General features: G+C 40.0%; 6 protein-coding genes and 1 long non-coding RNA gene across 7 annotated transcripts; 2 read left to right on the top strand and 5 right to left on the bottom strand.

Moving 5' to 3' along the window:
- The first annotated feature begins 15 nt into the window (after positions 1-15).
- On the top strand, positions 16-2,126 carry LOC116928846 (tubulin alpha-1 chain). The gene is made up of 6 exons (XM_032935977.2): positions 16-166; positions 394-454; positions 526-547; positions 655-737; positions 796-1,682; positions 1,738-2,126. The coding sequence occupies exons 1-6, from the start codon at positions 164-166 to the stop codon at positions 2,032-2,034; spliced, it is 1,353 nt and encodes a 450-aa protein (XP_032791868.1). The 5' UTR covers positions 16-163; the 3' UTR covers positions 2,035-2,126.
- Positions 2,127-2,291: 165 nt separating this feature from the next.
- On the bottom strand, positions 2,292-4,292 carry LOC116928841 (golgin subfamily A member 6-like protein 22). The gene is given in 5 exon segments (XM_032935966.2): positions 2,292-2,438; positions 2,497-2,701; positions 2,774-2,924; positions 2,986-3,747; positions 3,749-4,292. Coding segments are annotated over 5 exon segments (1,746 nt in total). The 3' UTR covers positions 2,292-2,354.
- On the bottom strand, positions 4,267-12,379 carry LOC116928863 (vacuolar protein sorting-associated protein 35). The gene is given in 28 exon segments (XM_045178358.1): positions 4,267-4,754; positions 4,815-4,958; positions 5,021-5,260; positions 5,318-5,497; positions 5,562-5,846; positions 5,907-6,114; positions 6,171-6,319; positions 6,389-6,604; positions 6,665-6,748; positions 6,817-6,886; positions 6,938-7,062; positions 7,127-7,334; positions 7,396-7,519; positions 7,581-7,773; positions 9,162-9,196; positions 9,264-9,348; positions 9,415-9,641; positions 9,702-9,765; positions 9,835-9,892; positions 9,959-10,064; positions 10,136-10,214; positions 10,216-10,284; positions 10,370-10,490; positions 10,552-10,770; positions 11,657-11,768; positions 11,836-11,920; positions 11,988-12,223; positions 12,304-12,379. Coding segments are annotated over 27 exon segments (3,912 nt in total). The 5' UTR covers positions 12,222-12,223; positions 12,304-12,379; the 3' UTR covers positions 4,267-4,562.
- Positions 8,358-11,768, top strand: LOC123475534. The gene is made up of 2 exons (XR_006650784.1): positions 8,358-8,728; positions 10,082-11,768. It is a non-coding gene; the product is annotated as an uncharacterized LOC123475534 (long non-coding RNA).
- LOC123475332 (carboxypeptidase A4-like) lies at positions 12,257-13,460 on the bottom strand. Its single transcript, XM_045177929.1, has 7 exons — positions 13,393-13,460; positions 13,109-13,327; positions 12,938-13,052; positions 12,728-12,851; positions 12,554-12,659; positions 12,425-12,482; positions 12,257-12,361 (listed from the first exon to the last, which is right to left on the bottom strand). The coding sequence occupies exons 1-7, from the start codon at positions 13,458-13,460 to the stop codon at positions 12,257-12,259; spliced, it is 795 nt and encodes a 264-aa protein (XP_045033864.1).
- On the bottom strand, positions 13,461-16,196 carry LOC116928865 (carboxypeptidase B). Its single transcript, XM_045178357.1, has 11 exons — positions 15,854-16,196; positions 15,568-15,787; positions 15,392-15,503; positions 15,187-15,334; positions 15,016-15,121; positions 14,887-14,944; positions 14,760-14,817; positions 14,447-14,682; positions 14,306-14,390; positions 14,132-14,244; positions 13,461-13,919 (listed from the first exon to the last, which is right to left on the bottom strand). Exons 2-10 carry the CDS (start codon positions 15,720-15,722, stop codon positions 14,225-14,227), a joined length of 978 nt encoding a protein of 325 aa, XP_045034292.1. The 5' UTR covers positions 15,723-15,787; positions 15,854-16,196; the 3' UTR covers positions 13,461-13,919; positions 14,132-14,224.
- A 119-nt stretch (positions 16,197-16,315) lies between these two features.
- Positions 16,316-18,494, bottom strand: LOC116928850 (carboxypeptidase B). Its single transcript, XM_032935983.2, has 11 exons — positions 18,344-18,494; positions 18,069-18,287; positions 17,882-18,002; positions 17,667-17,814; positions 17,498-17,603; positions 17,371-17,428; positions 17,220-17,277; positions 16,912-17,147; positions 16,763-16,847; positions 16,571-16,682; positions 16,316-16,496 (listed from the first exon to the last, which is right to left on the bottom strand). The coding sequence occupies exons 1-11, from the start codon at positions 18,409-18,411 to the stop codon at positions 16,424-16,426; spliced, it is 1,284 nt and encodes a 427-aa protein (XP_032791874.2). The 5' UTR covers positions 18,412-18,494; the 3' UTR covers positions 16,316-16,423.
- Between the last annotated feature and the right edge of the window lie 360 nt (positions 18,495-18,854).

The following is an 18,854-nucleotide window of genomic DNA, read 5'->3' as shown; positions in this document are numbered from 1 at the left end:
GGCGAGCCGCTCTAGGATTGGTATAAGTACCAGCCCTCTAGATTCAAGTGGGGCATTGTTCACTCTATAGAGGACTTCATAACTACGTCGCTCTGTGGAAGCCGAATTTTCCCAACCTATTTTAACTTGCTGATTATTGTTGAAACTCATCAAATTAAACAAAATGGTGCGTTATCAAACGAATTCTATTTTTTTGATTATTGCAATTTTTCTAAGGCTGTCATGCTCCAGCTGTCAAAAGTCAGCCGGCGTTTACTAAACAAAATGGCAGCCGATGCCTCGCCCTAAAACTTCCTAAATCAAAATTTGTTCATTTGATTGAGTCACCCGAGTTATTTATGCACTCTTTGATTGTTAAACTGTGTTGTTAACTAATCGATGTTTCTTATTTAGCGTGAATGTATCTCAATCCATGTCGGTCAAGCCGGAGTCCAGATCGGAAACGCCTGCTGGGGTAAGTTAACGTAATTTAATGTTGCTGCTGAAGAACTCTGTAACTGATATATTTATTTCTCTTTATTATAGAGTTGTATTGCCTTGAACATGGGTAACTATTTTTAAAATTGAATAGTTAATAAGTCCAAATAGCTTAATTTCATTTTTGTTACCATTATTAAATTTGTAAGAATGCTAATTTAGTTACTAAATTTTCAGAATCCAGCCTGATGGCCAAATGCCATCTGATAAGTCAGTTGGAGGTGGTGACGACTCTTTCAACACCTTCTTCTCTGAAACAGGTATGATTAACAAGACAAATTTTTTAGGATGGAATTTGTAATTTTTTTGTAAATGCAGGTTCTGGCAAGCACGTCCCTCGTGCTGTCTTTGTCGACTTGGAACCAACCGTCGTTGATGAGGTTCGCACTGGCACTTACAGATCCCTGTTTCACCCTGAGCAGCTGATTACTGGCAAGGAAGATGCCGCTAATAACTATGCCCGTGGCCACTACACTATTGGCAAGGAAATCGTTGATCTGGTGTTGGACCGTGTCCGCAAGCTCTCCGATCAATGCACTGGTCTTCAGGGATTCCTCATTTTCCACTCTTTCGGTGGAGGCACTGGCTCGGGTTTCACCTCCCTGCTTATGGAACGTCTCTCAGTTGACTACGGCAAGAAATCCAAGTTGGAGTTCGCCATTTACCCAGCCCCGCAAGTCTCCACTGCTGTTGTTGAACCTTACAACTCCATTTTGACCACCCATACCACCTTGGAACACTCTGACTGTGCTTTCATGGTAGACAATGAAGCTATCTATGACATCTGCCGTCGCAACTTGGATATCGAACGCCCGACCTACACCAACTTGAACCGCTTGATTGGCCAGATCGTTTCCTCTATTACTGCCTCCCTTCGTTTCGATGGCGCTTTGAACGTAGATTTGACTGAATTCCAGACCAATTTGGTCCCCTACCCCCGCATCCACTTCCCGTTGGTCACCTACGCCCCTGTCATTTCCGCCGAAAAAGCCTACCACGAACAATTGACCGTTGGAGAAATTACCAACGCTTGTTTCGAACCAGCTAACCAGATGGTCAAATGCGACCCTCGCCATGGCAAGTATATGGCTTGCTGCATGTTGTACCGTGGTGACGTTGTCCCTAAAGATGTCAATGCTGCAATTGCCACCATTAAGACTAAGCGTACTATCCAGTTCGTCGACTGGTGTCCAACTGGTTTCAAGGTAGAAATTATATTTATATTAATTTTTACAAAGTTTAAATTTGTCTCTTTTAAAGGTCGGCATCAACTACCAACCCCCAACTGTTGTTCCCGGTGGTGACTTGGCTAAAGTTTCGCGTGCCGTCTGCATGTTGTCTAATACCACTGCCATCGCTGAAGCTTGGGCCCGTCTGGATCACAAGTTTGATCTGATGTACGCCAAGCGTGCTTTCGTTCACTGGTACGTCGGTGAAGGCATGGAGGAAGGAGAGTTTTCCGAGGCCCGTGAAGATCTTGCTGCTCTTGAGAAGGATTACGAGGAGGTTGGCATGGATTCCGTCGAAGGCGAGGGTGAAGGAAATGATGAATATTAAAAAGTTCTCAATTCGTTTCCCTTAATCTCACGGAAGTAGCATTTACTTGGATTTAACTGATTTGAATCTCAAATACATAATCTCAAGCATAAGCACAGTATTATTTTCTTAATCTCTATATTAACTAAGAAAACGTTCTCATAACGTCAAGTTGAGACCCTCGATAAGCATAAACATTTTTTCAAAACTGCCGAAACGGAAAATTTGGAGCACAAAAAATTTACTTTGTCTGCTCCTTTAGTAATTAAGACAGTAGCAACGATGGTAGTCTTTTTTATTCGTGGTCAAGAAGTAGATAACTTAGTGCAACTAACAAATGTCTACACCACTTTAGTTGTATCACGCTTCTGGATCAACTTCAGTTGCTTTTTCTTCATCCTCTTGATTTTGTTTGTATTCCGAATCTGAAATGATCGAAACTATAAAACTTACTCACAAAGTTTTCAAATAAATGAAGCTTACCACTTGCACAACTTCTCCGCGACGCGCATTTTCTTCTTCGCGCTTCTTATTAATCTCGCGACGGCGGGTGATTTCAGCTCGACGAGCTCGTTCTTCTTCCTTCATACGATTTTCTAATTCTTTCACCCGTTGACGCTCTTGTCTCAACTGAGTGATTTTTTCAAAAGGCATTTTCAAGCCTTTGTCTTGGTACAAATACCGAGGACTGCAAGGAAAATGGAACAATTTAGTAGTGCTTTCTGCATGTTCTTGTACACAGCCACAGAGCAAGACCTACTTGGATTTTGGTTCTTTCCATTCCCGACCAGATTTAGATTTTCCTCTTGGTATGTTGCGCATTATGTCAGCACCACATGGAAGACTCTCTTTAGTAGGTTCAACCTTCTTTTTTGTTGGTCGAATTTTTCGTTCAATTGGGTTTCTTTTTCCTGCGGAAAAACTATGTAAATAATCCGGACCACAAAAGAAGTTGAAATTTAGTCCACTTACCAGATTTTTTCAGCATTAGTGTTTTATTAACTGTGATATTGCTTATCGGTACTCCAAATAAGGTGCGAGGTTTCTCAACATCAGACTTTACAGGTGAATCATCTGTTTGAATTACATTTGTCTCCTCAAGTGGGCTTGGTTTTATAGATTTGTTTTCTTCTTGTCCCTGCTCCATGTGATTTTCTGCTGTTGCAACCTCTGTTTCATCAGTTTGTTTTACTGCTTGCTGGTTGTCATTTGATATACAATCAATTTTTTCAGCTTGTTTCATTGCATCTGCTGTATCTTCTAAATTGGTTGGAGTTGATACTGGAGTGAAGAAATTTTCTTGGTTGTGTTCCTCATTGGAATGCAAGTTTTCTTTAGAAACATCAACAATGATTTTAGGGACAGTGATTTCACACTTTCCTATGCTTTTATCAATTTCATCCATTTTCTCCATGATTGGATCAACTTCCTTTGCTTCAATCACTTCCTTAATGCTTTCAAGATCTTCAATTCTTTTCTCAGTGCTGTCAACATCTTCAACTCTTTTCTCAGTGCTGTCAACATCCTCAGCTCTTTGAACATCTTCATCTCTTTTCTCAGCTCTTTGAACATCTTCATCTCTTTTCTCAGTGCTTTGAACATCTCGAGTCACTTTTTCATTCACTACTTGGCTTTCAAGATTACCAACATCTTCTGTTTTTACAGTGCATTCACTTTTTCCTATTTTAACTGGAGATTTAAGGATGTCAGTTTTAACTGGTGATCTAGCAGTTTCAAACTTTCGGGAGAGATTTTACATTTTGTGTTTCAACTGACTTTGCTGGTGACAATTTTGGTTGAATTTCATTACCCTGGACATCAATAATTTCTGGTTTCTGGCTGATTTCATCTTCTTTCTCCTCATCAAGTTCAACCAAAATATGGTTTCCCTTTCCTTTTGCAGGATTGGCATGCTCATCTGTCTTCTCTTCACTGATCGGTATCAGTGTGTCTACACCTTCCACCAACTTACGCCTTTTTATAACAACTAATTCAACATCGCTTGCGTCATGATCACTTCCAGCAGGTTTATTCCTAGTAGAACGACGTGCAGCTGGCCTGGGTGTATCGTTGTTGGCTGATTCTACCGAAGAATTTGACAGACGTCGGGATCTCCGGGTAGGCGTTGGAATTTCGGCAGGGGTTGATGGTACATTTCCGACTGAACGTCTCGTGCTTCTTCTTGTGGTGCTTGTAGTTGATGAATCAGACTGTTCTGCAACTTGTGATCCAGATTCATCACTTTGTAAGGCATGGCTTTTTCTTCTTGTATTTACCATTTCACTGCGAGACTGAAGTATCAAGGATAAATGAAAAAGCCACACTAATGGAGCGGGGAACGTATTCAACACTAGAAGACTAAACAGTAACCAGCAAACCACGTGCACTGTTGAGACTTAAGGACATCTAGCGCACGAAAATGAACGATGTGGGTTTTAGAAAATTAAGGAGAAACATAGAGAATAAAGGGAAAAATTCATAAATTCTTTTCGGTAACAGGTGGAAATTTCAACGGAAGTTTTTTTTTATATAGAGGAAATTTATATTTTTCAGTCTAGTATGATTCCTTGATACGAGGGCGTGTCGCTGGTAGTAGATGGGTTGTCCCGTCGGTGCCTCAACATCTCACAACTAGCTCCCAAATGTCTTTCGATGAGTTCTTTTTCGTCAGAATTTTCTAACTGTGGCAGCAAATCCTGTCGAACTTTACTAATCAGCTCATTGATGTGGGTAACAGTTATCTTGAAGGGAAGAGAAATATTTAGGTTATAATCCTATGTTGAAAATATATATGATCTTACGTGCTGGTTTCCCTGATGAAAGAAATGGACGTATACGTTGACCAGTTCCACAATCAACTGAGCTTGCACGCCAGGATCCAAGCATTCGGTGGCTACTTTTCCAGCCTTCCGTAAACATTCCAATACTTTTTTCCCATCACGCATCTGATAATACGAAAAGACATTATAGAAAGCACAAAACGAATGCTATAGGAAGTATGTCATACAGGTTTGCCTTCCAGTTCTTTCGTAGTGGATGACCAGAAAAGATTAGACACGAGAATCAAAGCTCGACACTGATCTGGTTTCCGCAGGAGGGCTGATGCAAGCAGAGCACATTTGGAACGCACAGGTGCCGAGTTTTCTTCACTAAAACAATCCAGTTTTTCTAACGAAGCGGCCATCAGTGTTAAAGCAGCAAACTGGGCTTTGCTGTCTGATATTTCTTCTTCGTAGAGGGTGAATGCCTGTAAAATATTATTGTAAAGCCAGCAGGCGATTCCACTACATTTCATTATTCAAACCTGTGATATAAATTCATAAGCTAAAGTTTCATGAGTTCCGAAAATAATTTGGGAAGCGGCGAGGGCTCCTTGGAGGAAAAGTCTTAGAGGCAATTCGGCCAATTCAGCTTTAACTAGAGCAGCAATGCATTGATGACAGAAGGTGAAGATTTTTTCACATTTTTTCTCCCATAGTTCATCCTTCAAAACAATGTTATGCACTTAAGGTTTAAAACCAATATTAGTTGAGATAAATAGAACAAACCTCTTGTCGAACATCGAAATACTTCCTAGCCAATTTGAAAGCCTCGTAAATTAATGGTGGGAGGGTAAAAGGAATGCGTCTAGCTCCCCCTGCTCCAAATTGCTTTCTAGCTGATGTGAGCATGCGATACTGCTGATCGAGGTCTGTATCTTCTGCGGCTAATAAATGGATCATGCGTGCCATCAAGTTCTGTTCTTCTGCAAAATCTTCCGCGTCTTGACCAGTTAAAACCTGATCCGGCTGGTCGCATATCAATGGTGCAAGCATGTTTAGAACAGCATCAACCTATAGAGAAACAATGGTATCAGCAGCCCATGTGTCATGTCAAACGAGTAAAATACATACATGTTCTTGCGTTGTAATGTAGGTTTCGTTATCGAGAGCGTTGTTGACCAAATGAAGAGCAACTGATTTTCTTCCATTGAAATCAAGTCTCTGTAGGACTTGGCCGAAATGTGGCAACTGTAGCAGCGTGACCAAGCTGTTGTAATGACTAATGGGCATTCGCAGCAAGCGGTTGAGCTCTTTACCCAGAGCAGAATCAAAATCAACCCTGTGTTAAAACAAGTGTTATGAAAAGAAGCCAGAAAAGCAGAGACGACAACATACTTTTCTACTGCAATTTTGTCGAGAGCGACCAATGTAGATTCTAATACTTTGTCAACCAAATTAATTTTTTCGGGATAACAACGGAAGGCAAGGCTTATTAGAGAGACTTGCAAAGAAACCAAGTTTTCCGATGGCATTTCCGGACGCGCCTAATGATCAGAAAAGCAATAAAAGATGTTATTTTAAACCTTTTAACAAAACAATAAGTTGTCTCTCACTTGAGCTATATTTCCAATTTGGTCGGAGAAGATGTCGAACAGGGGGATATGAGGAGGAATAGGTGGTTGGCCAAGAGCTTGTTGCCTTTGTCCATAAGCAGCCAAACGTTCGACTAATGCGACAAGAATTACGTGAACTTTGACATCAGTATGCAACTCAGCGCAAGCCTTCAAATACGTGTGAAGCGTATCGAGATGAACTTCATCCGGAAAGACCTATTTTGGAATCGAGTTGTAAATACTAATTTGAGTAAAATATTGCAATTTTATACGGACCTGAATAATGCACTCCATTAGATATTCTTGTGCTAGTGCATCGCGGCAGCTTACAACTTGTTCAAGGATGCCAGGTAAAACAACCTGTAACCAATTTAGACAAGATTTTACGATAGGTATTAAAATGATGTTGGTAACCGAATTATAAGAACCTTCTTGTAAAGTTCAACATCAACACTGTCCAACTGGGCTAGGCGTACGAGGTTCGTTCCAACTAGCAACCTTTGAGAAACATTAGTAGCTGGTGACAAACAAAAACGTTACGACTCAAACCTTAATTCTTGACGTTCTCGTTCTCGTCGTTCTTTATCTCTTGAATGGCCTTGGTAAGCCATACGGACCCAAAGTTTATTCATTTCGGAAAAATTGAGTTGAATAAAATCAACTGCATCTCTCACCTATGAATTTTAATATAATTTGTTAGAATTGATGTAGTTCTACTATGAAAAGGCAGATTCTTACATTGCCATAGGACTCGGTGGCTAAAGGGTCATTCTCTGCAAGATCTGGAAGCAAGTTCCTTGTACACTGTAGGAGATAGTTCCGAAGAAAAAGACCTCTCAATGGGTGTTGAACTCCACGACACATTTCTACTAGATCTCTAAGAATATCACGCCTTGACTGCTCGTTGGTTTTAATGTATACAACTCCAACAGTAACTAAGAGATACCTGAAAATTAAAAATAAATTTAAAAATCCTCCATTAATGTGATTTTCTACTTTCTCCTTACAGACGTGGAATGATGTTCCCAGCATACTGAACAAGTTCATATAAATCTGCCACCTTACGTCCATTCTGAAATTCATCAAGTAAATACATTTCCAAATGTTGGAGCTCATCACAAATTGCCATGTCTGAAAGCAGAAATCAATACTGTAATTCATATTTTGTGATTTAAGGGAAATATATCAATACAAAGTTCATAGTATGATTTAGGTGAGAGAAGAGAAGTTCTTAGTTCTCCAAGCATAGTTGATGCATGTTTGAGGGCATCCATAAGTTTGCGTTTATCCAGACAACGTTTCATTTGCAAAGCCTGTACTTTGACTACACTTAAAGCTTCATCCAGCAGCTTGTCTTGATCTTCCAATGGTGACATTGAACCCGACTGGATTTGAGAAACGTCAAAAACACCGTATTATTAAAGTAGGATACGATAGTTTAAATCCCTGGGTAACTTTTTTACCTTTGACATCGTGGGCATTGGGATAATCGTACTACGACACAAAAAATTTCTAAAATGTGAATCTGACGTGAGCTTCGTCGCCCACTGTCTGTGTAATCAAAACACCAAATACCCCGGCTATGTTGCCAAATCAGTTTGGTATAATTGACGTTTGTGTTGTCATTACAATAGTCGATTGCTTCCTATTCCAGTGAAAAAGAAAAAATAGAAAAAGAGGTGATTAGATCTGTAAATTTTTCCTGCCTCGTCGAAATGCATTTTATGATCTTTATTGGCTAACCATAAAAAAACCGGAAAAACAAACCCCTTCTGGCCCTCCATTCATTTGAAATGTATCAAATTCAAATTTTATTTTAAAAATAAATATAAAACTATTAAAAAAAATGAGTAAATGATAATAAACCGGAAAGGTTTCCTATTCCTAGTCGAAATGACTCATAATTGCCGATGGCTACAATTGCAACCCTGCAATGGTTATAATCCACCGAGTCACCTACCATATGAAGCGCGCCTTTCCCACAAGCAAGTTGTGGACTGTACCCCTCATATTCAATTGTCTAATCAATACCGTGCAAATCGTTTCGTTTTGGAAACTGATATTTGGAAAATAGTTGACATAAGTGATACCATGACACCTGTCGAGAATATAAACTTTCTGATTCCTATGAAAAAGAGCCAGAAGAGTTGTGTAACTGGCTTTGTAGATGGGTGGAGGGTGAGTCATTGGCGACCGCGTGGTTGTGTCTGCAGATCTAAAAGTGTGCGCATTTGGCGACTTCAAAGCTTAGTTACATTTACTCGGAAAGAGGAATCCTACAAGAATAAGCATCGGTGCAATTTGTGAAATTAAGAGTAGACAAGTCGTCTGCAAAACTTGGTAAACCACAACTTTTATTTTTTTTTCAATTCCTTTTTCAAATGGCAGAATTCAGTGTATACCGTTACTCTTGAACTGGATTCGGTTTACGAACGTTTTTAATTGATCCTCGTGGGTGATGCAGAGATAGTTGTCGTTTACATTAGCATTACAGCTTCTGCCACTACTTTAACACCTTCCCAGACTTCCAAGTTATTTGCCAAGATTTGACTTTCACAAGAAAAAAAAAACGTGTTGTTAGCCAGATAATCACGAAAACCTACACTTAAAAATTGCAGTATTTGTTGCACTTACTCTGCGGGTAGCTGGAATCCAAACCTTCCTGTATCACGCATTTCAACAGTGTACGAATATTTAATTCCAGCTCCACCCTTTTTGGTAACCAATCATTTTGATATTACAGCCATTAATACTGAGAAAATTTTATCACTACCTTTGCCCAGTCGTCACTGCAGCCAGAAGCGAGACCTGTAAAATTGAAAAAAATTATGCAAAACTTTTTGCATAATTGCTGCCATTTCATGAGAACAAATACCTAAAAGGTTAGTTGACGTTCCAATTGTATAGGGAGTTCCCTCGACAGCCGTTAGTTTGTCAACTGCACTTTGAGCCAAGTCGTACTGCATTTAATTAGGGAAAAAATGTGTGGGTTTCCATTAAACGTTTGACTTCAAAAATTAACAAACCAAGTCTTGATAATCATCTGGTAGCGCAGAAGTATAGCCCCATGGAGTCAGCCAGTATTGTCCATACGAGTGGAAGGAGAAATAAACTTTGGTTTGATTTGCAACACTCAGCATTGCGTCACGAACATTTCGGGCTTCTACTTGGCTGAAAGCTGCACCCCCGTGATAAGTCTCGCCACATTCGATCGAAGTACTTCCACCAGTGTTCCAGTAGTAGTCAAAGTTACCTGTATTTTTTTTTTTACAATAACCCAATCTCCAACTAGTTGATTACGAACAATGCTTACGATTTAAATCGGTTCCAACGCAGACACCTGAGTTGGGAGCACGATTTTTTCGCCACAATCGATCCTAAAAAAAAATGAAAAAAGGGCTTTGTGATCAAGGTGACGCAGAACGAATATAAATTGTAAGCCCAACCCCTGTAGGTGAGAATGTGTAGGTGTAGCCATCTGGATTGAGGACGGGCATAATGTACCTGCATAAATAGTGCGTGGTGGGGGATTGTTACGCTGTATTTTAATTTAATAGTTATTTAACGAACCAGTCGATGTTGTCTACATATTGTGGGTGTGCTGCATAATTTTCTACCAATTCACGAATAAGCCATGTAACGAAAGCCGGTGAAATCCACTCACGAGCGTGAATTCCTATTTATTTGTTTTAGGTCTTTAGGCGAATGGAAACAAAATCTCTGATGGAAGGTTTGCCGCATACTTACCACCCTCGGCAAAAATGGCGTTTTTCCCGCTTCCTCCTGTCGAGATTTTGAGTATTGGCATATCGTTACCCAAGTAACTTTAGTCCAGTACTTGTGACGGTTACCAAATTGGGGTAAGTGGCAGCTATTTCGTTAACAAATTCATAAATCTGCATGGCGTACAGTGAAAAATGTTTGAGTTGTGCCTTGTCCCATCGGCTAAAACTGGTAAATTAAGTGGAATTTTTAACATACGGCTGGTAAATCGGAATATGAAGTCCAATCAAGTGAATATCTTGGTGTACCAGGGGATCTCTGAAGAGCTTTTTTGGGTGCAAGAGGTGGGGCAATGTCAAGTCGACTTAATTCAATTTCTCTTCATCAACAAATAGTTATTAGAAATCTTTGAAAAATGCGTGCTTATTTATTTCTCTTACTGTTGAACGTCGTCTATTTTTATGTGATATTCCATGTTGAAAGCCTCCAACACATCGACGAACGTTTTCGTGAAAGCGGGAGGGACCATGACGTCGGTCGTAAAGTCAACATAACGAGGCTCTGTCCAGAAATCGTAAACATCGCTTCTCTCATTGTAGAGCTTCACCAAAACATCAAAAGAAACCCTGTCTTTGGCTTTCACTTGGTAGACTTGGTATCTGTAACATGCAGACAGCAAAGTATTGAATTTCAAGTTGCAGTCGGATTTTTTAAATATTCTTTTGCTTACCCATCGTAACGTCTTTGCGTGGCCAACGCCGACGCAATGAAAAACGCCAACGCAAAAAGCAATCTCATCACGGATTTTTCTTTTTGTTCGAAACACCGAAACTGTTGTCACCTTGTCGAGATCAAGAATGTTTTGAAATCGCACACAGGCTCACTTGACTATTTTTCTCAGCGTGTTAATCGTTTTACTTGACTGCGCTTGTCACTAACGTTCTTTGTACTTTCGGACCTCGTCGTGTTGTTCTATCAAAGAACTTTATCTTCTTTTTCTTTTCTTTTTTTACTGTTTTATTTCCAATATTTGCCTTAAAGAATTGTGATCCGGGTCACACAACTATTGTTTTAACGATAACACATTCTGTTTTTTTGGTTCTAACCGTGCGTCTAAATTTTGTTTTCTTATCTCACGACAATCGACAAAAGTATCAACAGATCGGGAAAAAAAGAAGACTTAATACAGTAGATGATTTTTAACATTCTATTGTATGTTGAAGTATATATTTTTTTCCCGTGATATGCTGGGCATTAGTGTTCCATGTCGTGGCTTACATGGCCATTACATCCTCTGCAACCACCTTAATGGCCTCCCACGTCTCCAGATTATTGGGGATGATTTGTCTATAACACATATTGAATATTTGTAACTTATGCGTAGAACGTTAGGTTACAGGGATATTCAGCTCTAATTTTCCCCATTCAGCAACTAGTGATTATGATACACATTTTAAGTTAGTAATTGAGAAAGTGGAAATCGCTTTCTCGCCCACTTTACTGAATGGTAAGAAAAATAGAATCGAACATCGCTTAACGACTTACTCTGCAGGCAACTCGAAACCGTATTTTCCAGTGTCTCGCAACTCAAGAGTATAGGCATATGGAATTCCGGCTCCTCCCATTGCCCAGTCATCACTAGGTCCGGTATTGACGTCTATCGAATTTCGGAAATATTTATTTTCAGTACATTTTTATTTCTGCATTATTGATGACAAACTTACAAAGAACGTTGGTAGATGATCCTATTGTGTATTGAGTTCCGTAGACGGCGGTGAGCTTGTCGACAGCCCGAACAGCCAAATCGTACTGCATTTAAACAATTCCAATTAAATTGTTTTAGTTTTAGTTTTAGTTTTTGAAAAAATTGCATTACAAGCTGGTCGTAGTTTGAGGGTAAATCTGCTGTGTAGCCCCATGGGGTGAGCCAATACTGGCCGTAAGAGTGGACCGTCAGGTAGACCATAGTTTGATTGGCAATCCCCAGAATGGTGTCGCGGATGATTCTTGATTCGATTTCACTGAAAGCAGCACCTCCGTTGTAGGTTTCGGCACAAGGCAAATCAGAGCTACCTCCTTCGTCCCAATGGAAATCAAAGTTCCTATTCATATCTTCAGGAATTTTAAATTGAAACACGGTTAGTTTTAGCGTACACGTTTTGCAAAACCTTTCGATATTGATATGTATTTACCCGTGCCAATGCAGGCGCTGCCATCATTTGGCCTTCGATTTTTACGCCACAAACGGTCCTAGATTTTTAAAAAAGAATCACAACTATTTGATGAAAATGTAAATGATGTAACCCATTTTACCCCATTTGCAGCGAAGGTGTAACGATAGCCATCGGGGTTAACAACAGGCATAATATACCTGTACATTAGAAGCAAACAATTGTTTACTTTCATGAGCGAGTAAATTTGTTAAAAATTTTATTGAGGTACCAGTCAATATTGTCAACGTATTGAGGGTGGGCGGCGTAGTTTTCGACCAGTTCGCGGATGACCCAAGTGACGAAAGACGGAGAAATCCATTCTCTAGCATGGAAACCTATCCAATGAAAACATTTAAAAATTTGATTGGATTTTTCAACGTCTGTCGACACTTGACGACGTTACCTCCATCTATGAAGATTGCCTTTTTGCCGGATCCACCTGTTGAAATTTTAACCAAGTTCATGTTGTTGCCTTCGTAGCTTTGTCCAACCACCGATGTAGTCATCAAGTTGGGGATATAAAGCAGCTAACTCAGTAAGAAATTCTTCAATCTAAAGCGTAAACAGTAATTTTAAAGTGCCAATCCTTTTTCTTGCCTTAACAAGTACTTACAACAGGAAGGTCAGAATACGATTCCCAGTTGAGTGAATAGCGAGGAGCACCAGAGCGAGAACGGAGTTTTTTACGAACAACGGAGTCTCTTTCCTTCCGGTTTGCTTCAATAATTCTAAAATCACAGTTTTAAATGTCACATTGAGACTTCACTTGACTTTTTACCGGTACCTTTCAACATCAGCAATTTTGACTTTATAATCAATATCGAAGGCTTGCATCAAGTCGACAAAATTTTTTATAAATGCTGGAGGGACCATAATGTCGATAGGGCGGTTAGCGTTGCGGGGCTCAGTCCAAAAATCGTAGACGTCACTCCTTTCATTTTGCAGTTTAGTCAAGACTTCTAACGATACCTTGTCTTTGGCATTTACCTCAAACACCTGATATCTTTTTGAACAGGAACAATTGCTTTCATTGAAAATCTTAAAAAAATAAAATAAAACTTGTATTACCCATCGTAATGTTTCTGGGCAGCGATTGCCGATATCGTCGCAAGAAAGAAGAAAAACAATGCCCTCATTGTGTCCGCACTAGAATAATTGTAAACGGTCGTCGCAGAAAAACAGACAACTAAAAGTAGCGTTTCTTATCGTATTATCAATTTTGATTGTTGGCTTGCATGATTTATTTAACACTTGGGGTATAATCCTTATCAAATCGAACTGCTATCGCGCGTCCCAAAGCCAATCCAAAGTGAAGTAGGTTAATTTTGAAGTCCATTTCATGCCTCTTTTTGCCCACCTAAAATTACTTTTTAAACATGATTTTTCTTTGGGTAACGCCGCCAGATATTTTTATCGGCAATTTACCCAAATGGCTTTTTTAGATTGAAAGGTTGGGTACCAAGTTTTCAATTAACGTTAGAATTAAGGTTTGCTGTGAAGCGTTTTATCATCACTTTCACACCGCCATAGCAATCACGTCCTCAGTAATCACCTTAATGGCCTCCCACATCTCCAAGTTATTGGCGATGATTTGACTAAAAAGACAATTTGAATATTTGTAACTTGTGAATTTTGGAACATCAGGGTATAGGACCATTCAACCCCTAATTTTCGCCATCCAGCAAACCCACCGATGATGATTTCAATTTTACGTCAAGACATGTAACACAGCAGAAGCTACTGTTCTCGCACACGTTGCTGGACGGGAAATATTAGGATCGAAATATCCCCCCCTTTTTTTACTTACTCTGGAGGCAACTCGAAAGCGTTTTTTCCAGTGTCTCGCATCTCGATAATGTAGGCATATGGAATTCCGGCTACTCCCATTGCCCAATCAGCACTAAGACCGGAATGGAAGGTCTTAAAATATTTCAAAAATATTAAGTTTCATACAGTTTCAGAACTAAGATGCAAGACTTACAAAGATCGTTGGTAGGGGATCCGATTGTGTATTGGGTTCCGTTGACGGCAGTGAGTTTATCGACAACTCGAACAGCCAAATTGTACTGCATTTAAAGCACTGACTAATTGGTATCAGTTTAATTTTTTTAAATTGCATTACAAGCTGATCGTAGTTTGAGGGTAAATTCGTAGTATAGGCCCAAGGGGTGAGCCAATACTGGCCGTAAGAATGGAACGTCAGGTAGACCGCAGTTTGATTGGCAATGCCCAAAATAGTGTCGCGAACGACTCTTGATTCGATTTCGCTGAAAGCAGTACCGCCATTGTAGATTGGAGCGCAGGGCCAATCGGAGCTACCTCCTTCGTCCCAATGGAAATCAAAGTTCCTATTCAAATCTTCAGCAATAAAAATTTAAGTATGGATGGTTTAAGCGTAAATGTTTTATTAAAAGCTATTGGCGTGAATGATTTACCAGTGCCGATGCAGTCACTTCCAACAATAGGCCTGCGATTTTTACGCCACAGGCGATCCTGTAAATTGACAAAGAACAGTGATTAACTGATCTAAAATGTAAATGATGTAACTTGTTCCCAGTTTACCCCATTTACAGCGAAGGTGTAACGGTACCCATCGGGGTTAACAACAGGCATAATGTACCTGTACATTTGGAGCAAACCAATTTTGGAGTTTTAATGCGAAAGTCAATTTTGAATTGCATTTTTACCCACCAGTCAATATTGTCTACGTATTGAGGGTGGGCGGCGTAGTTTTCGACCAGTTCGCGGATGACCCAAGTGACGAAAGACGGAGAAATCCATTCTCTTGCATGGAAACCTATCCAATTAAACCACAGAAAATTGATTGGATTTTCAACGTCTATCGACACTTGGCGACGTTACCTCCATCTATGAAAATGGCCTTTTTGCCGGATCCACCCGTTGAAATCTTAACCAAGTTCATGTTGTTGCCCTCGTAGCTTTGTCCAACCAACGATGTAGTCATCAAATTGGGATGTTTAGTAGCCAATTCCGCGAGAAATTCCTCAATCTAAATCATAAACAGTAACTTCAAATTGCAATCTTTAATTTACGTTGACCGACTTACAACAGGGAGGTCAAAATACGATTCCCAGTTGAGCGAAACGCGGGGAGCTCCAGAGCGAGTTCCGGATTCGCCATGGATAACGGGCTTGGCTTTTCGTTTTGCTTCCATCATGCTATAATTTTATTTAAAGACTAATGTCACATTTGATTCTTTCTAATGATAATTTTCAACAACACCTTTCTACATCAGCAATTTTGACTTTATAATCGATATCGGAGGTTTGCATTAATTCGACAAAATTTTGCAGTAAATGCTGGAGGGACCATGATGTCCATAGGGCGGTTAGCGATGCGTGGTTCAGTCCAAAAATCGTATACGTCACTCTTTTCATTTTGCAGTTTAGCCAAAACTTCTAACGATACCTTGTCTTTGGCATTTAACTCAAACAGCTGATACCTTTTTGAACCGGGAAAAATTGCTTTCATTGAAATTCTTTTTAAAAAAAGAAAGTGCTTGTGTTACCCATCGTAATGTTTTTGGGCGACGCTTTCCGATATTGTTGCAAGAAAGAAGAAAAACAACTTCCTCATTGTGTCCGGCCTAAACTGGTTGTAAATTCCTCTAGTAGACAAAGAAAACAAAAAGTAGCTATCCCCTTTCGTGTTTTGCTTTTTGATTGTTGAGTTGCACGTAACGCTCGGCCCCGGTTTGCAAAGACGCGGGTAACCCGCGGATCGCCTAGTTGCATGATTGATTTAGCATTTTTCGTATAATCTGATATTTCCTTATCAAATTCACTTGCTATCACGAGCGTTAAAAGCCAATCAAAAGTCCAAGTTAGTTTTGAAATTCATTTTGTTCCCAAAATTATCTTTTCCTTTTGGCAACGCCGTCTGGAACTTTTATCGGCACTATCCAAATTGCTTTAATTTTATTTTGAAAAAGTCGGTATTAGATTCATTAAACAAAATTATCCTAGGCTTATTTTTGGGCATTTTCTCATCGTTTTATTTTTATTTCATGGCAAAGATAAAGTTTGTGGTCTTAATGCAAAACCTTTTTTTACATTCCCTAAGCATTTTTTGTTTCGGATTACATGGCCATCACATCCTCAGCAACCACCTTAAAGGCCTCCCACATCTCCGCGTTGTTGGGGAGGATTTCACTGTGTCGATAGAAAAAGTTTATAAATTTTTAGAGCGCTCTTCGTGCAATTGCACCAATCATTTCACGACTTACGTTGCGGGCAATTCAAAACCGTATCTCCCGGTGTCTCGCAATTCTACGGTGTAGGAGTAGGGGATTCCAGCTCCTCCCTTTGCCCAGTCGTCACTGCCACCAGAAGCGACATCTAACACATAAACAAAATTCAGAATTAGCTGCTTCCTTTCCATTATACAAATGCCTTTTTTTCTTAAACAATTCACTTACAGAGGACGTTGGTCGAAGTTCCAATGGTGTACTGAGTTCCGTAGAGGGCGGTGAGTTTGTCAACAGCGCGAACAGCCAAATCATACTGCATTGAAAATCCCATTAAAATTAAATTTCCCTTAAAATTTAAAGAGTCATTTGCTACGTACAAGCTGATCGTAATCGGCGGGGTAGTCGGAAGTGTAACCCCATGGGGTAAGCCAGTACTGGCCGTAGGAATGGACAGTCAGGTAGACCATCGTCTGTGGGGCAACGCTCAAAATGGTATCGCGGACAATTTGGGATTCGATTTCGCTGAAAGCAACACCTCCGTTGTAAGTATCACCACAGGGAAGGTCAGAGCTGCCTCCCTCATCCCAGTGGAAACCAAAGTTCCTGTTCATGTCTTCAATGGTCAAAGGAGAAAATGAGCCCGTTGCTACCGCTACCTTCAACTTTTGTTATTTGTTTGAATTACCAGTGCCGATGCAAGGGCTGCCAGGATTAGGTTTTCGGGTCTTACGCCACAGACGATCCTGCGTATCGATAAAAAAATATCCGTTTAGGTTTTTTTCTTGGTATAGTTGTTGGATTAATTAATTCAAAGGCTAAAAAAAATTTAATCTTACTCCATTTGCAGCGAAGGTGTAACGGTAGCCATCGGGGTTGATAACAGGCATGATGTACCTATTTATTTGAATTAAATATTTTTGGTAGGATTGTTTTCATTAAAATTGGGTCATCTATTTTGCATACCAGTCGATGTTGTCAACGTATTGGGGATGGGCAGCGTAGTTCTCGACCAACTCATGGATCAACCAGGTGACGTAGGCAGGGGAGATCCATTCGCGAGCGTGGATACCTATTCCAGACAAACATTAATTTTTTTTTTTAATAGTTTTTCACGAACTTTGAAATGACTTACCGCCATCAACGAAAATAGCTTTTTTGCCAGTTCCTCCAGTGGAAATCTTGACCAAGTTCATGTTGTTACCCTCGTAGCTTTGTCCAACCACCGTGGTGGTCATCAAGTTAGGATAAGCAGCAGACAACTCGGCGAGAAATTCTTCAATCTAAATAACAATTGGCAATTGAATATTCGATCTTTCCTATTTTAAAACAAATGTTAAAAGGACTTACGGCAGGAAGATCAGAGTACGATTCCCAGTTGAGGGAATAGCGAGGAGTTCCAGCGCGGGAAAGTCGGGGTTCCTTGCGGATGATGGGCTTGGCAATATCTTTACGGCCGGCTTCGATCATGCTAAATTATTGAATATATTATTTTTTTTTTTACGTTAAAATTGATTGGAATATTTAAATGGCTTACGCCTCAACGTCGGCAATCTTGACTTTGTAATCAACTTCGAACGTTCGCATTAAATTGATGAAGGTCGAGGCAAATGCTGGGGGAACCATGATATCAACGGGGAGGTTGATGTTTCGGGGATCAGTCCAGAAATCGTAGACATCGCTTCTTTCGTTGCGCAGTTTAGTCAAAACTTCCAGTGAAACCTTGTTCTTGGGATTCACTTCAAATACCTGATAACTACATAATTTTTTTAAGTTAATTTTTTGAAGGAACAAATTTAAATAAATGATTACCCATCGTAACGCCTCTGAGAGGCGAGGGCGGATGTTGCCACAAGGGCCAAAACAAGGAAGAGCTTCATGACTGTGTTTGATCGGAACAAAAAACGAACTGATCATACATTACTAGCATAGGTTCTCTTAATTTATAGATCCCGGGCATCGGTTTTCTGATATCGGCCATAGTCGGCGTCTTGGTAGAAATTTATGAAAGTTATTGGCGTCAGTGCATCACTTTGGACTGTCTAGCCAATCAGCCGTTACACAGCAATCTTTAAAACGGGTCATCACGTCAATCATGGGTTTTGAAAGTAAATTGGATCACGCAACATGAACAGTTGTGTCGGATCTCACGGAGTCTTCGTACTTTATACACCCAGATCACCTGTCCGCTCGATATCAGCTATTGAGATATGGTAAAAGAAAAAAAACCTACGTGTCTGCGCTCTGACGTTGTTTTGAATGTATAATTAAACTTGTATTTTAATTTTTTTTGAAATTTCGATTGCGTTACTGGGCGACTTGA

This window comes from Daphnia magna, linkage group LG8, assembly GCF_020631705.1.
Source record: "Daphnia magna isolate NIES linkage group LG8, ASM2063170v1.1, whole genome shotgun sequence".
NCBI classification, from domain to species: Eukaryota; Metazoa; Arthropoda; class Branchiopoda; order Diplostraca; family Daphniidae; genus Daphnia; species Daphnia magna.
The sequence above is the reverse complement of the archived record's forward strand: the minus strand, read 5'-3'. Positions and strand labels throughout refer to the sequence as shown.

Bases quoted from the DNA above. Each gene is read 5' to 3' on its own strand.
- LOC116928846 (XM_032935977.2), top strand. The intron at 455-525 runs GTAAGTTAACGT...TCTTTATTATAG, and splicing joins GATCGGAAACGCCTGCTGGG to AGTTGTATTGCCTTGAACAT. The intron at 548-654 runs GTAACTATTTTT...CTAAATTTTCAG, and splicing joins TTGTATTGCCTTGAACATGG to AATCCAGCCTGATGGCCAAA.
- LOC123475332 (XM_045177929.1), bottom strand. From the start codon at position 13,460: ATGAGGGCATTGTTTTTCTTCTTTCTTGCGACGATATCGGCAATCGCT. The intron at 13,053-13,108 runs GTACCGGTAAAA...CTGTGATTTTAG, and splicing joins AAAATTGCTGATGTTGAAAG to AATTATTGAAGCAAACCGGA. The intron at 12,362-12,424 runs GTAAAATGGGTT...TTAAAAATCTAG, and splicing joins ACACCTTCGCTGCAAATGGG to GACCGTTTGTGGCGTAAAAA.
- LOC116928865 (XM_045178357.1), bottom strand. From the start codon at position 15,722: ATGAAAAGAGTGACGTATACGATTTTTGGACTGAACCACGCATCGCTA. The intron at 15,335-15,391 runs GTAAGTCGGTCA...TTTATGATTTAG, and splicing joins CGTATTTTGACCTCCCTGTT to ATTGAGGAATTTCTCGCGGA. The intron at 15,122-15,186 runs GTAACGTCGCCA...TTAATTGGATAG, and splicing joins GGCCATTTTCATAGATGGAG to GTTTCCATGCAAGAGAATGG.
- LOC116928850 (XM_032935983.2), bottom strand. From the start codon at position 18,411: ATGAAGCTCTTCCTTGTTTTGGCCCTTGTGGCAACATCCGCCCTCGCC. The intron at 16,848-16,911 runs GTACGTAGCAAA...TTTTCAATGCAG, and splicing joins CCGCCGATTACGATCAGCTT to TATGATTTGGCTGTTCGCGC. The intron at 16,497-16,570 runs GTAAGTCGTGAA...CTATCGACACAG, and splicing joins GGTTTTGAATTGCCCGCAAC to TGAAATCCTCCCCAACAACG.